Source organism: Cavia porcellus, unplaced genomic scaffold (assembly GCF_034190915.1).
Source record: "Cavia porcellus strain 051 isolate PalLab524CR breed Dunkin Hartley unplaced genomic scaffold, mCavPor4.1 scaffold_16, whole genome shotgun sequence".
In the NCBI taxonomy this organism is placed as follows: domain Eukaryota; kingdom Metazoa; phylum Chordata; class Mammalia; order Rodentia; family Caviidae; genus Cavia; species Cavia porcellus.
In genome coordinates this window covers 32,378,322-32,392,320 of record NW_026947499.1, presented here as the reverse complement: position 1 = coordinate 32,392,320, position 13,999 = coordinate 32,378,322, and the positions used below count along the sequence as shown (strand labels likewise).

At 48.4% G+C, this 13,999-nt stretch overlaps 2 protein-coding genes across 3 annotated transcripts; both read left to right on the top strand.

The window, feature by feature from the left end:
• Positions 1-344: 344 nt before the first annotated feature.
• LOC100724610 (serine protease 29-like) lies at positions 345-4,175 on the top strand. Of its 2 annotated transcripts, none has more exons than XM_063226259.1 (6): positions 345-382; positions 477-537; positions 679-859; positions 1,038-1,300; positions 1,719-1,885; positions 1,969-4,175. In XM_063226259.1, exons 1-6 carry the CDS (start codon positions 371-373, stop codon positions 2,131-2,133), a joined length of 849 nt encoding a protein of 282 aa, XP_063082329.1. In that variant the 5' UTR covers positions 345-370; the 3' UTR covers positions 2,134-4,175. The 2 variants fall into 2 exon arrangements, with proteins under 2 accessions (XP_063082329.1, XP_023416445.1); XM_023560677.2 differs by having other exon boundaries at positions 1,035-1,300.
• A 5,211-nt stretch (positions 4,176-9,386) lies between these two features.
• On the top strand, positions 9,387-11,484 carry LOC100724332 (serine protease 29-like). The gene is made up of 5 exons (XM_023560676.2): positions 9,387-9,451; positions 9,587-9,767; positions 9,952-10,217; positions 10,769-10,935; positions 11,019-11,484. Exons 1-5 carry the CDS (start codon positions 9,391-9,393, stop codon positions 11,181-11,183), a joined length of 840 nt encoding a protein of 279 aa, XP_023416444.2. The 5' UTR covers positions 9,387-9,390; the 3' UTR covers positions 11,184-11,484.
• The last annotated feature ends 2,515 nt before the right edge of the window (positions 11,485-13,999 follow it).

The following is a 13,999-nucleotide window of genomic DNA, read 5'->3' as shown; positions in this document are numbered from 1 at the left end:
TGCCATGTGGAATGTTCCCTGCTTCTGAATGTGACATCTATAGCTAGGTGGCGGTTAGGGTGGTCCTGACCTGCTTGTGTCTCTGGCTGCAGATCTTACCACACATCAGCTGACACTTTTGTGAGCAGCATTCTAGTACAAGCACTCCAACCATTTTACTTGTTGATGTTGAGTCTGGGTACCCTGGAACCCAGATAATGAAACAGGGCCTCTTGTCAACATCAACAGCCAACACCTATTATAATTTAAGGGCCAATTTAATGCCACTTCCTGAGTGTCCCCTCCTCCAAGCAAGAAAAGGTCAAACCCCTGCCCACTTCCTGTGACTGCAGGATAAAGAGGTGTGGAGGCCTAAGGAGTAGGAGTGTAGATGACTGCCATGGTAAGGGCCCATTGCTACTGCGCTCCTGGTGGCTCCGGCCTTCTCTATCCCTTTCCTGGCAATCCCATTCCCTGCATGCCTCTCTCCTCCACAGATGCTGAGCCTGCTCTTTGGGACACTTTGCCTCCTGGGGGGCTCTTTTGCTAAGCCCCAAGGTGAGTCTTGACCCTTCTCTGGAGGCATCCCTTCTCTGGAGGCCTCTGCAAGCCCTGATTCAGGCTGCTGAGATATGTGCCAAAATGTGCAGGTTAGCTGTGTCAGTGCAGCCTTCCTGATGCTTTACATATTACTTCTAGCGCTGGCCATCGAGAAAGAGTTGGTAGATATTGTTGGTGGACACAATATCCCCCTGGGGAAGTGGCCTTGGCAGGTCAGTCTGGAGGTGTACAGTTACCAATCGGCTTCCTGGGAGCACAGATGTGGTGGTTCCCTCATTCACCCACAGTGGGTGCTGACTGCTGCCCACTGCATTCACCCGTGAGTATTTCTGCTGTCCAGTTCTGGGTGGGAAGTGGTGTGAATGAAGGAGGTGTCAGTGAGGGTTTTGATACTGGAGAATCAAGCTCTGACTCCAGGTGGTTCTGAGCCTTCCTTATGGTGCTAAGCATGGACCCTATAATGAGATGCTGTTGGGACTTCTTTCTGATCACAGTAGAAATGACGACCTGTCAACCTATGGCATCCTGACTGGGGACGAATACCTCTATGGAGACCAGAACCTTTTGAGTGTGAACCAGATCATTGTCCACCCAGACTTCATTGGTGCTGAACTGGGTGCAGATGTAGCACTGCTACAACTGGCAGAACCCATGGACAGTTCTGCCAACATGAAGCCTGTCAAGCTAAACTCCCTCAATCATGAGATCACCCAGAAGGATGAGTGCTGGGTGACAGGGTGGGGTGATACAAGATTTTATGGTAAGTGTAAAGGGCACTCTTGATATGTTCCCCATGAGCCTTAGCAGCTGAGGTTTAGGCAAGACTGGGACATGAATTTAGGACTGAGGGCAGAAACACTTCATATTATTTGCACAAAAAGGAGGCATTTTTTGACACAACAGGACACATAGCTCCCTTATTTCCCTGGTCCTTTCACCTGTTGGTAAGATATTAATGAGTAGAAACTCAGGATCTAAAAGGACATGGAGCAGTACATTTTGGGTCTCCCACACTGTCTTGCAGTAGGGAAAGTTGGGGATGACAAGTTAAAGTGACCTGGAGAGGGTGCAGCTGTCATCAAACCAGACTATGGTACCTCCTAGGAATAGTCACTTGGGGTTGGGTGGGAGCCTGTGCCACCAGCAATTCTGCCACCATCTGCTTTCCCTTTCCACAGGATGGCTGCCACCACCCTTCCGCCTGCAGCAGGTGAATGTGCAGGTGGTTGAGAACTCTGTCTGTGAACAGCTGTACCAGAATGCTACTAAGCACCACCACAATGACAGGAAGATCATCCTAGATGACATGCTGTGTGCTGGCAGTAAGAGACATGACTCCTGCCAGGTGAGTCCCATCTGTCCTTATCTTTGCCCACCGCTAACATCCATACCAGAAAACCAGTATTCCTCATCTCCTTTCATCCTCAGGGTGACTCCGGTGGCCCACTTGTCTGCAATGACTCAGGTTCCTGGACCTTGGTGGGAGTGGTCAGCTGGGGTTACGGCTGTGGCTCGCATGCGCTTCCTGCAGTTTATGCTCGCGTTCAGTCCTATGTGTCCTGGATCAGGCAGCATATTCAGAGTTCCTCCTGAGCCCAGTCTACTGGCCTCCACTGGTCAGCCAAGGAGGAGCCTGCTGTCCTCCTACCAGTGCCTGGGCCTGCTGCTTCTGCCCCTGCCTGACCCAAGACTCCTCTTTTCCTGTGGCCTCCTCTGAGCACTTCCATGAAAATTTGCAGGATGAAAGCCTGTGCCTGACTCTTGCTGTCTGTCCCTCATGGGAGGGCACAAGGTGTGTGGGGCAGAGTCTTGAGCTCCACGGCACTGATGCCCACATTTGCTGAGCACCCAGCTGTCGGAGGACACCTGAGATCTTTGTGCTTTCTGCCTATCCTGAATAAAGACGCTATGAAAAAATCCTGATGTTTTGGGGTGAGCAGAAATCACTCTTTCTCATGTAGAAAAATGCAGGAGTGCCACTTCAATGTTTCTTTCCTAATGAGGAACCAAGGTCTTAACTCTCCACGGGTGGGGCTCATGTGAGCCCTAGGTCTGCAGATGCCAATCCTATCTCTGTGTCCCGCATCCTGTCCTCTATCCTGGGACTCAGGAACTGTTATCAGGTTTAGATCAAGTCATCCTGTTCCCTCAATGATGGATAACCTACATATGTATGGAACTCAGACTTCTCTATGTGCCCAGGAAAGTAGGTAACCTGCGGTGAGGCCCCAACTTATCTACCTGTCCATACCCTGGAAGCCTGTTTACTAGCCCGGCCCACCAGAAGAGCAATGCATTAGCCCTTACTCCAGACTTTCTGGGCACCTCAGGGGAAGAACTGGGAATTGAAATGTGTAGTTTGTGCTTCCAACCTTTGAGGACAGGGAACAGGCAAAGAGGAATGCAGAGATGAGTCAAGTAAAACTTGGGACCCAGACACCTGGGAAGGTGAGGTAAATGACTACGCACACCAGAGATTCATACACTCTATCTCAACGATCTGGAGGGTCACTGCTTACAAACACAGACCATGAATTCCATGACAGTGGGGGGGGGGACTTACTACCAGCTCCTGTGACCCAAGACAGTTCCACAAATTCAGCCTTTAATGCTTGGCCCAGCCAGAAAGAGGACACCTCATGCCCATGCACTTTCAGCCCAGCTACCTGCTGCCCATCAGGCTTACTAGCCTCCACTGCTGATTGGCCAGCCTCCTGAGATTGTCACAGTCCCTATTAGCAGAGGCACCAATGTCTTCTTGAGGTGTGGCTCACAATGCTCCCCCCCCCACTTTGCCATTGTACTAGGGTACTTAGTACTGTGGGTTGTGGATCCAAGATGTGACTGTTTCCCTGCGGGGCTGTCTCCTTCGCTCTTCCCCCAGTCCAGCCTTTGAGGGGAATACTAGGGAAGATGGTATAGGTGGCAGTGCCCATCATCCTCTCTGGTTAGCTCTGTACTCGCAAATAGTCCTGAGCTACCATTAGTCTTTTTCTATCAGGCTTCTGCAATTAACCATTTCCAAAAGGGGAAACCAAGGTGAGATCTTGCTATATTTGGGCACTCGCGTGAACCCCAGGTCTGAACACACCAAGTCTGCCTCTGACTCCCTGCCCAAATATGACAGGACAGTTATCAGGTTTAGATCTGGTTACTCTGTTCCCTCAAGGGCAGAGCACTGTACAAGAGTCCCGGAGCCCGGACTCAATTGTGCCACACAGGGGCAGAGTGGGAGTGAAAAGCCACAAAGCAGACCTGGCCTAAGAGACTTGAGGCATGGAAGGGTGGCAAAATGGTTTTTGTCAACTTGAGCACTTTATAAGTTTAACTAAGTGATTCAGTAAGGAGCCAGGGTCCTTACTTTGTAAACTTCAACAGCCTGTGCAAGAGGAGGGCATAGAGGTGGTGTGTGAGTGCTTCATCTGCCCTGAGTGGAGGCGGGGGAATGTTAGCCTGCTTTCAGTATAAGGGAGGAGAAGAGGACTGAGCTTTCCCTTTTTTTTCTTATTTTGCTTTTGCTATCTTCTGTGTCCTTAAAGTGTTGCCTCTGTGCTATGACACTCTATCTTGGAGCCAGCTGATTACATACTGAAACTTCCACAAACTATGAGCTAAATAAACTTTTCTTTTCTTAATTTTGGGTGTTGAGTATTTTGTCCCAGTAATGAGAATAAAGTGACTGAGTAGTCTTTCTTGTATGAGGCTGGGAATGGCAGTGAGGTATGGCAGGGGGACTGAGGGAGATAGGAAAGGGTCCTGAAAACTGTATTCCTGTGACCCCATTCCAGTCACACTGCTCCTCCCATGAGAAGGCCTTGGGCAGTCCTTCCTTCTCACCCCTGCGTCAGATCTCTCATGATGAGCATAGGGGAGCCAAGGGGGAGAGCCTCGGTAGTCTCTAAACAAGGTTACATGCTTGATCTTGAAGCAGGGTAAGGTGACACCAGCTATCATAGCAAAGGACATGTAAAACCCAAAGTTTCAAGTAGAAGTCACATCTCTGACCCCTGAATGTCAGGCTGAGTAGTCCCCTGCCCTTTTTCTCCCAAAGTTGGTGATCTTTCTGACAGCCCTCAGACTCTAATTCCTGAAAGAAAGGGGCGAGTCCTCAGCCCCTAACCCTAGGGAGCACACAGGATTCCAGTGAAGGAGCCTGGAGACCCTCTACATGTCTGGGATATGGGGTTGGGGGCCCCATTATCTTGAATCCAAGATTTTTCCTGGGCCCTGACAATTACCTAACTTTCTGGGATATTTTCCAGGACTATCTCCAAGAGAAAGGTCTGGAGGAAAATGATCACATACAGTACAGCTGGATCTTTCAGCACAAAACCTGGCCCACTTGGCTCTCAGTATGGCCATTGACTACTCTGTGCCTTTCTATAGCATTCAGTGTCCTGCCCCTTGAGCATATTTCTGTGTGGCTCACAGGGAAACCCAGACCAGAAAGGAGCCTAAGGCTTGCTGCTATCTGCTACATGTCTGAAACCACGTGATAATCTTTCTCCTTCTTTTCAAAGCAGCAACCAAGGACATGACTTTGGCACCTAGCAAAGGGGTAGAAATGCTCCCTCTGTCTCCAGCCCAGGTACCAGTGACTACAGGCAGCTGCTTTCACCTTTGGAAGCTCAAACAAACAAAAAAAATTAGCTGCTTGGTCCCACATTATAAGCACCTAGTGGCTACATATGTCTAGTTCCTCTGCCTTCTTGGCAAACACAGGGCATCTATGGCACCATAGAGTGTTACAATGAGTAGCATTGGCCTTGAAGTTCAGAAAGTTGACCTCAGTAGATAGACTCCAAGGAAGAGGTGTTAGTTGCCCCTGAGAAAAATCAGTGTAGTTAGTTAGTTAGGAGCATCAGGCTCCTGAAATGCCCATTTTGTGTTTCAAAAAAACTCTTGCCAAGTCCAGGAGACATCGTAAGCAGAACAAGGGCAGATTTTTGAATAAGTATTTTATGAAGGATACTGGGGTTTGGGAAAATTAGTATAACCTAAAGGAGAACCGTCCTCCCTGCCCATGTACTAAATCAGCTTGAGACAGTTAGGGACCATGATGGCTTTGTGTTAGACCAACTGCGAGGATGATAAAACAAGCACCTGGGCACAGTGAACTATTTGTAGCATGCCATGTTGCAATAAACCTGCTATGCAACCCTGATTAAACCACAGAAGCAGAATATTTGCATCGGATGGGGAATTGTTACTAAGAATACTTTAATAGAGTACTTCTGGACTCACTTGCTCTTTAGCAATTTAAAAATCACTAATTTTAGAGATCATACAGCTAAGCGATATAATATTAGTGTCCCAACACTGCTGTAGATAACATCTTGATGTAGAGAGTACAGTAATGATGGCCTACGAATCTGAAGACCACTTTTGCTCATAACACTGAGTCTTCATTTGTTCCTGAGGATATCTAAGGGATGACTAAGATGGGGTAAACAGGCTGGCATCCCTGTCATTATACTTTTCTGTCTCCTTTGCTGCCTTAATCCTTGAGTCAGATTCTACTCAGCTCTGAACATAGATGTGATGATCAATTCAGAAATATTTCTTTGGAGACTATGATATAGGTTCAGCTTGGCATACTGTCCATCAAAGCTGGTTGTGCTTTTTCAGCAGGTCATGCGCTAAAAGTCCTTCAACCCTATCACAAGGCCAGGACATTTATTCAGGATGAGGCTATCATTCTAAACAGCAACCTACTGGCTCCTGAATGAAACTGACCACCTGTTAGCCCTCCATGTATAAAACTGGGATGCTTTACATGGGATGACCACACCAGATGGAAATTCAACAAACACCTACTAAGATAAGTTGACTGTGACTACTTGGATATCAAGTCCTTCACAAGAAGAAGCACATTTTGGAAGCTTACCGCTGGGCAGTGGAAATAATTGGATTTCAACTTACCCCAGCATATCAACAGGAATCTGATATTCTCTTTTGTACCGGGAACATCAGCTAGGTCACTCTCTCAAGCAATTGTTCATTCTAGACAGCTCTAATCCCTTAACTGGGCAGGAGCATGTGCCCTTGAAATGTGTGGCCCTGGTTCATATTTATTGTCTGTGTGAAAGGACCCTATGTCTGGGGTAGAAATGTTTTAAATATCACATGTTGTTTAAAGAGAAAATTAAAAGGGATATCCACCAAACCATATTCAATGCTGATTTCCACACAAATATACTAGTATCAATCAATATGGCCGTAGCATCGCCGAGCTACCATGATAGCTTCCCCTGAAGAGATGCAAAGTGAGTACACAACGGACTTGTCATATTCATTATTTTGGTGTGGATACATCTTTCTTAATTTTGCTGGTACCACAATGAATTCTGGAATATTCTTTGTAGATTTACTTCCTGGAAGTAATATCCAACAGTCCCTGGATACTTCCTAGAGGCATGTTTCAGTCCAAGTACAGCAGGTAGATCCCTTCCCTACCCTGAGACAGCACTACTTTCACTGCTTTGTCCAAGACAAAACTGAAGGGCATAATTTTCATTGAGGCTGCATACTTGCAGACACAGGCTGTGGGTTAGCAAATTGTCAACTCTCCATCTTTTCCTCTTTCCCCATTAGGGTCAACTCTAGGGAAAGCAGACACAGGAGGGTCAGTTCAGGTTCTCATCATGAACAAATGGCACCAATTGCCAAGACTGACCTCTCCATGGGCCCCAGGCAGCCCTGCACAGTGGCAACCAAGAAGCCACGCTTTCCAGCCTTGCTTCTCTTTCAACCCCACTCACTGATGCCTGTCTTTCAGGCGGACATGTCACTTGCCCCAGGCGCAACCCAGGTATTTTGAGTAGGGGAACCCAAGGTGTTCCACCATCTCCATAGACTCACTCACTGTCATTTCAACACAGCAGGTACCAGGCAGTCAGCCTATTTGATCGTTCATGATCCTTCATGATTCTTCTGCAGGACTCTCAGCAACAGACAGGAAGGATTTTGCTGGCCTTGTAGAAGCATTGTACCTGGCTAGGGATTCTGTAATTATCACTCATGTTACTCCACCTATTTCAGTGTGATTGGGAGAGAAACAAGATCATGGACCATACATCCCCAGGATCCAGCAATCCTGGGTGCTCTCAGTCTCTGTCCTGAGATGCTGGTGTCTTTGACTGGTTCCTCTGCCTAGTCTTTCCTAATCTGTTGTCCTGTAACACTGGCCCTGGGCAACCACATCATTTGCATAATGATATCCATGACCCAGGAGTCTCTGTTACAATCCTAGTTGTCACATTATCATTGGCTAGTTCCCTGGTTCCAATCTTAAGGGTTGCATGAACTTAACGGTTACTCACTTACTCTGAGTGATCTCTCTGATCTTATCACTGAAAGTTCCCATAGTGACCTAGGTCAGATCCTATCAGGGCAACCAGGTTCCTGTTTCCAGGCCCTGGTGTTTCGCAGTCCCATTCAAAACCTCAGGTTGATCCTGTTCAGAAAAGTGACCAATTGCTATGGAGAGTGTTTCTCTCACAAACATGATCTGCAAGTTACTTTTGTGGCAGCTGAACCAGGAGGGGATGCATCCTGGACCCCCCAGTACAATTGTTTTCTCTTGTCTGGCAAGTACTAACTGTACTCCCAGGCATGACTTTTTTTTTCCTCAGACACAGCCTTGTCTTCCTTCTGTTTTCCTACAGCCTGAGAGTCAGGTGGTCTGTGGTGGTCACAGGGTTCAGTGTCCATGTAGTATTACAGCACTATCACAGCTGGGACCCTCAAGGGAAAAGATTCATGCCTCTGAATTCCAGTGCTAGTGCTGCTGGAATCTTGTCTTCTGCCCTGTCCTTGAGTGTTTGTGTAGGAAATCCCTCAGACCTGGTACAGGAAAATGGGAACTTCTAGGAGGTCCCTAGGCAAAGCCTGCTGCTGTTTGGAAGAGAATTATCTGCCCTGAGCAGACATACCACACACACACACACACACACACACACACACACAGAGACAGAGAGAGAGAGAGAGAGAGAGAGAGAGAGAGAGAGAGAGAGAGAGGGAGAGAGAGCATCTTGGAGCTCCCAGGGCCCAAGTGTTAATCAAATATGCCATGGTTCTCACCAGGGTCAATCACAGTGGTCCAGGGTCTTAGACAGTGTGCATTTGTGCCCAGTGGTGGGCTACTCCCAATTTTGCATTCCCAATTCTGTATTGAGGTGGGCTGTCAGCTTCCTGATGACCTCTATGGTTGTAAGATCTTGAGGATGAGTCTGAGAAATGTTCCTGGACACAGTCTGCAGGGGTTCCATGGAGCCCAGTTCTGGATGATGGGTCTCAGAAGGGGGCCTTTGGAACACATGCTCTTCCATGATCTGGATATTTTGAATATATGTTCCCAAGTGGAATGTTTGTTTCCCTGGTTTACAGGATGACATCTACAGTTGGGTGGGGGTTGGGGTGGTACTGACCTTGTAATCGCCAGACTCTGATTGCAGGTCCTACTAGACATCAGCTGACACTTTGTGAGAACCATCCTGGGACAAACAGCCCAACCTTCCCAGTGACACTACATTTTGCCTGTTGATGTTGGGTCTGACTAACCTGGAACCCAGAACATGACACAGGGCCTTTTGTCTGCATCACTAGGCACTACCCATCTCAACCTGAGGCCTAGTGCCACTTCCTGCTTGCCTCTTTACTAGGGTAGGACAGGTCAAACCGTTGCCCACTTCCTGTGGCTGCAGGATAAAAAGGCCAAGCAAGAGGCTTAAGTAGGAGGAGTGTGGAGTCCTGCCATGGTAAGGTCCCATCACTTCTGCTCCCCTGGTGGCCCTGACCTTCTCGATCCCTTATGTGACAACAGCTCCTCCATGCCTCTCTCCTCCACAGATGCTGAGCCTGCTGTTTCTGACTCTCTGCCTCGTCGCAGGCTCTGTTGCTAAGCCCCAAGGTGAGTCTTGACCCCACATTACGCCATTGCAGAGGCCTCTGCAATCCCTGGCCTCAGGCTCCTTAGGTGTATGCAGCAGGTTGAGGGTAACCTGTCTCAGACAAGCTTCCCTGATGCTCCACATGTTACTTCTAGCACCAACCACCCAGAAAGAGCTGGTGGGCATTGTGGGGGGACACAATGCCCCCAAGGGGAAGTGGCCCTGGCAAGTCAGCCTGAAGGTGTACAACTACCACTCTTCTGCCTGGGAACACATATGCGGTGGTTCCCTCATCCACCCTCAGTGGGTGCTGACTGCTGCCCACTGCGTTTATCAGTGAGTACTACTATACAGTTCTGGGTACAATATGGGATGAATGGAGGAAGTCTGGGTGGGAATTTGGGTATGGGTGACCCAAGCTCTGACTGCACGTGGTTCTGCTCAGAAGTCCTGAGCATTGTCAGTGGTGCTCTGTGGGGACCCTATAATGAGCTGTCATTTGGCTTCTTTCTGACCACAGTAGAAATGATGACCCGTCATCCTACCGGATCCTGGCTGGGGACATATACCTCTACGGGGACCAGAAGCTGTTGAGTGTGAAGCAGATCATTGTCCACCCAGACTACGTTTCTTTTCATCTGGGTGTGGACGTGGCATTGCTAAAATTGGCAGAACCAGTGGATTGCACTGATAATGTCAAGCCCATCAAGCTCCCCTCCTCAAATCTTGAGGAATCAGAGAAGGATCAGTGCTGGGTGACAGGGTGGGGCACTGTCCTTGGGTACCGTAAGTATTGGTGTGTTTTGGGGAGCATATGAATTGTGGGACTAAATTTGCCACAAGAAAAGTACTATGAATGAAGGAGAATAGGTCCCAAAAAGAGAGAAGGAGAGACTGATGAATTCTCTATCATCTTAATTGTGTTAATTGTGCTCTCCCCAGAGCCTCAGAAGCTGAGGCTGAGGCAAGTTTGGATTCAGAACTCAATTCTTTGAAGGATGACATCTTACCTATCATTTTTTTGTAATTAAAAACAAAGCATTTGGGAAGCACCAGAAGATATACACCCCTCTTCCTTCCCTAGTCCTTCTACCTGCAGGTGGAGAGATTCACGGGTAGGCATGAATCACAGGGGGACATGGGCCATTGCATTTTTAGGTCATCCACACTGTGTTTTCCAAGGGGAAGCTAATGGTCAGGGCTGGAAGTGACCTTAAGGTGGGAACTGTCCTCAGGCCATAACCTGCACAGCTCCCAAGACGAGGCCATTCGTGGTCCAGGATAAGTGACATCTATGCACTAACACCTCTGTACCTCTTATTCTCCCCTATTCCTAGAATGGCTGCCTCCACCCTTCCGTCTTCAGGAGGTGAGTGTGCAGGTGGTGAAGAACTCAGTTTGTGAGGAGTTGTACCACAATGCCACTTGGCATTTCTTTAAGGATAGAAGGTTGATCCTGGATGACATGCTGTGTGCTGGCAACGTGGGCCGCGGGACTTGCTATGTGAGTCCCATCCTGCCTTGTTCCCTTCTACCTTCATTATCCTTGCTTCAGGGCCAGGATTCTTCATCTTCTTTCATCCCCAGGGTGACTCCGGTGGCCCACTTGTCTGCAAGGACTCAGATTCCTGGAACTTGGTGGGAGTGGTCAGCTGGGGCTATCACTGTGGCTGGGCTATTGTTCCCAGTGTCTTTGCTCGTGTTCATACCTATGTTCCCTGGATCCAGAAGCATATTCACAGTTCCTCCTGAGCCCAGGCTACTGTTCTTCACTGGTCAGCCAAGGAGAAGCTGGCTGCCCTCCTCCTAGCTTCTGCTCCTGCCTGACCCAAGACTCACCTTCTCCTCTGGCCTCCTCAGAGCCCTGGACTTTCTCAGTCACTGGCAGTGTGAAGGCTTGTGCCTGACTCTTGCTATCTGTCCCTGATGGGAGGGCACAAGGTATGTGCCGCAGGGCCTCCAACTCCGTGGCATTGATGCCTGCATTAGCTGAGCACCCAGCTGTCAGAAGAAGCCTGGGATGTTTCTGCTTTCTGCCTCTTCTGAATAAAGATGCTATGAACATTCTGTTGATGGTTTTGTATGAGTAAAAGTCATGCTTTGTTTGGTAGAAAAGCCATTTCAAGGCCTCTTTCCAAATGAGGAATTAAGGCCTTTACCCTTCACAGTTGGGGCTCACATGAACCCTAGGCCTGCAAATGCCACTCTTGTCTCTGTGTCCCACATCCTGTCCTCTACCCTGAGACTCAGGAAAAGTTACTAGTTTTAGATCCTGTCAGTCTGTTCCCTCAGTGACAGAGAACCCTACATAAAGCCTGGACCCAAACTTAGCTATGTTACTCAGGAAAGCACATTACCTTCAGTGAGACCCCAGTTTAACCACCTTCCCTCCCCATGGAAGGCTTCCTTCTCCAGCCCAGCCCATTAGAAGGGCAGTGTTTCAGCTTCTGCTCTAAGCTTCCTGGGCTTCTCGACATGGGAAATCAAAAGCCAGGGCCTTGAGGTGGCTCGCAACCCTGGTTACACTGGCTATGGATAGATGGCTGTGGCTGTCATGGGCAAGGTTAAGGAAGACCTAAGGTTACTGGAATAAGCTCTGTCTCGTGTGCCTTTCATACTTTGGCTGACCTGTGCCCAGACTTTTCTCTTCCTCCAGATGGGGCTTCTCTGACTTCCTGGAAGAAAAGGACTGAATCCTTAGATTCTATCTGCTGGGTTCTCCAGGGCCTCAGGTGAAACAGTGCAACCTCTCTATCTAGTTGGGATACAGGAGCTGGTACTCTAGTCTCTCACCTCAAGTTCCTTTACATCCCTCTAATCATGAAGCTTACTATCCTTTTTTCCAGTGGTGTTCAGGGAGCCAGGTATTGCTGACAGTAACCAAGTTCAATTTCATTGGATCTTAGACCTTCTTTCAAAACCCAGGAAGCAGACCTTTATATTCTTTTGTGGTTGCTTTAAAATAAGAAAAACTGGGAGTGACACCCATATCATTTGCAATGAGCTACATTCCCAAGCCTTTAAACAAACAAACAAACATTTATTTGAGACCTGTTCTCCCTAAGACACTAAGTTGCCCAGGTAGTATGGAATGGCAATTCTCCTGCCTCAGCCTTCCAGAGTATTGGTACTACAAGTGTGCTCCATTGCTCTTGGGTCGCTCTTTTCAAAAGCTTTTCTTTGCAATTTTCCTGCCTAGCTCCTTTGGAGTGGTATGTTGGGTGTGAGAGCGAATGGTCCAGCCAGTGCTCTGATTACCTGCTTAATGGGGAGGAATCAGGGACGATGGCTGAAGAGGCTGGGCTGGGAAACCCGAATCCCTCATTCCCTCAGAAAGGTGGACGAGGAAGGCAACTATCCATGCCCAGGATCCACGCGTACCATCCCCACTGTCAGCTGGCCTTCATTTATATAAACGCAAACCAAGAATTCCGCGACAGTGTGGGAGGTGGCTGACAAGCAAGCTCAGAGCTCAGGACTTTAAAGCCTGCGGCTCACTGTCAGCCAGAGCACTCAGCCCAGCCCACTGTCCACTCTACTAATCCCTCGAAGCTCACTATGTGCATTGGTGGCCACTACTGATTGGTGGGAACGGAGAAGAGAGTGGGGCTCGTGGTATTACAGGGGCGTGGCCTGTGGCGCTGCCAGGTCAAGGCCTGAGACAATGAAGGGCCTTGGGCTAGGTGTTCAAAGTCGCAGCCCAGGCCCCCACTGGGCTGTCACCACCACTTTCCTTCCAGTCTTCCAGCAGTCGTGGACCAGGGAGACCCGGAGGAAGGAGGAAGGGGATGGGGAGGGGGAGGGGGAGAGGGAGGGCCAGGCAGGGGCCTCTGGCGCCTCGTGGCCAGCCCTCTGCCAGTGCCAGCCCTGGGCCACCACTCTTCTTTGTTCTGTCGCGTTTCTGACTTTCCCTGTGCTTCTGACCTCACATACATGCACCTGTCCGTGGCTCTTCGACGCATGGCTGAGTATTATTCTACAGAATGGATCTACAATTTGCTGACTCACTCACAAATCAATGGACTCCTTGGTCATTCCCAGTTTGAACTCTTATAAATAAAGCCTCTTGTAAGCATATATTTTTATTTCTCTTCAATAAACAACCAATAGAAATGCAAAGTCTTACAGTATGCTTAAGTAGAGGAGAAGTTTCCAAATCGGTGCTAAAGTGAAAGGTGATACTATCAGATTCAGTGATGAGTGAGATCCGGATCCTGTCCTGTGGGGTTTCACACATCATCCTGGTGCAGGAATTCTAGTGGCAATGTGAGCATTTCACTGTGTTTGTAATTTGCTTTTTTGTAATGGCTAACGGCATTGAGCACCTTACTATGAGTTAGTATTTTATCTTTGTATATTATCATTGGTGTATGTGTAAATCCCTTCACTCACATCTTTTCTTTTAATTGCTTCCTAAGTTGCCTGTAATGTGCACTTCCAACCAAACTATTTTAAATAGTTCAATGTACCATCAAGAACTGAGACCTCACACACAGAACATGCGGATGTAGGTGAAGGAGGAGAATATGGGACAGAAGGCAGATTTTTTTAGTTCAGGAAACATTCCA

What these genes read in the sequence shown, in the direction of transcription:
- LOC100724610 (XM_023560677.2), top strand. An exon ending in GCTGCCCACTGCATTCACCC is followed by an intron (nt 860 to 1,034) that starts GTGAGTATTTCT and finishes TTCTGATCACAG; the next exon opens with TAGAAATGACGACCTGTCAA. An exon ending in AGAGACATGACTCCTGCCAG is followed by an intron (nt 1,886 to 1,968) that starts GTGAGTCCCATC and finishes TTTCATCCTCAG; the next exon opens with GGTGACTCCGGTGGCCCACT.
- LOC100724332 (XM_023560676.2), top strand. Translation starts at nt 9,391, where the DNA reads ATGCTGAGCCTGCTGTTTCTGACTCTCTGCCTCGTCGCAGGCTCTGTT. An exon ending in GCTGCCCACTGCGTTTATCA is followed by an intron (nt 9,768 to 9,951) that starts GTGAGTACTACT and finishes TTCTGACCACAG; the next exon opens with TAGAAATGATGACCCGTCAT. An exon ending in TGGGCCGCGGGACTTGCTAT is followed by an intron (nt 10,936 to 11,018) that starts GTGAGTCCCATC and finishes TTTCATCCCCAG; the next exon opens with GGTGACTCCGGTGGCCCACT.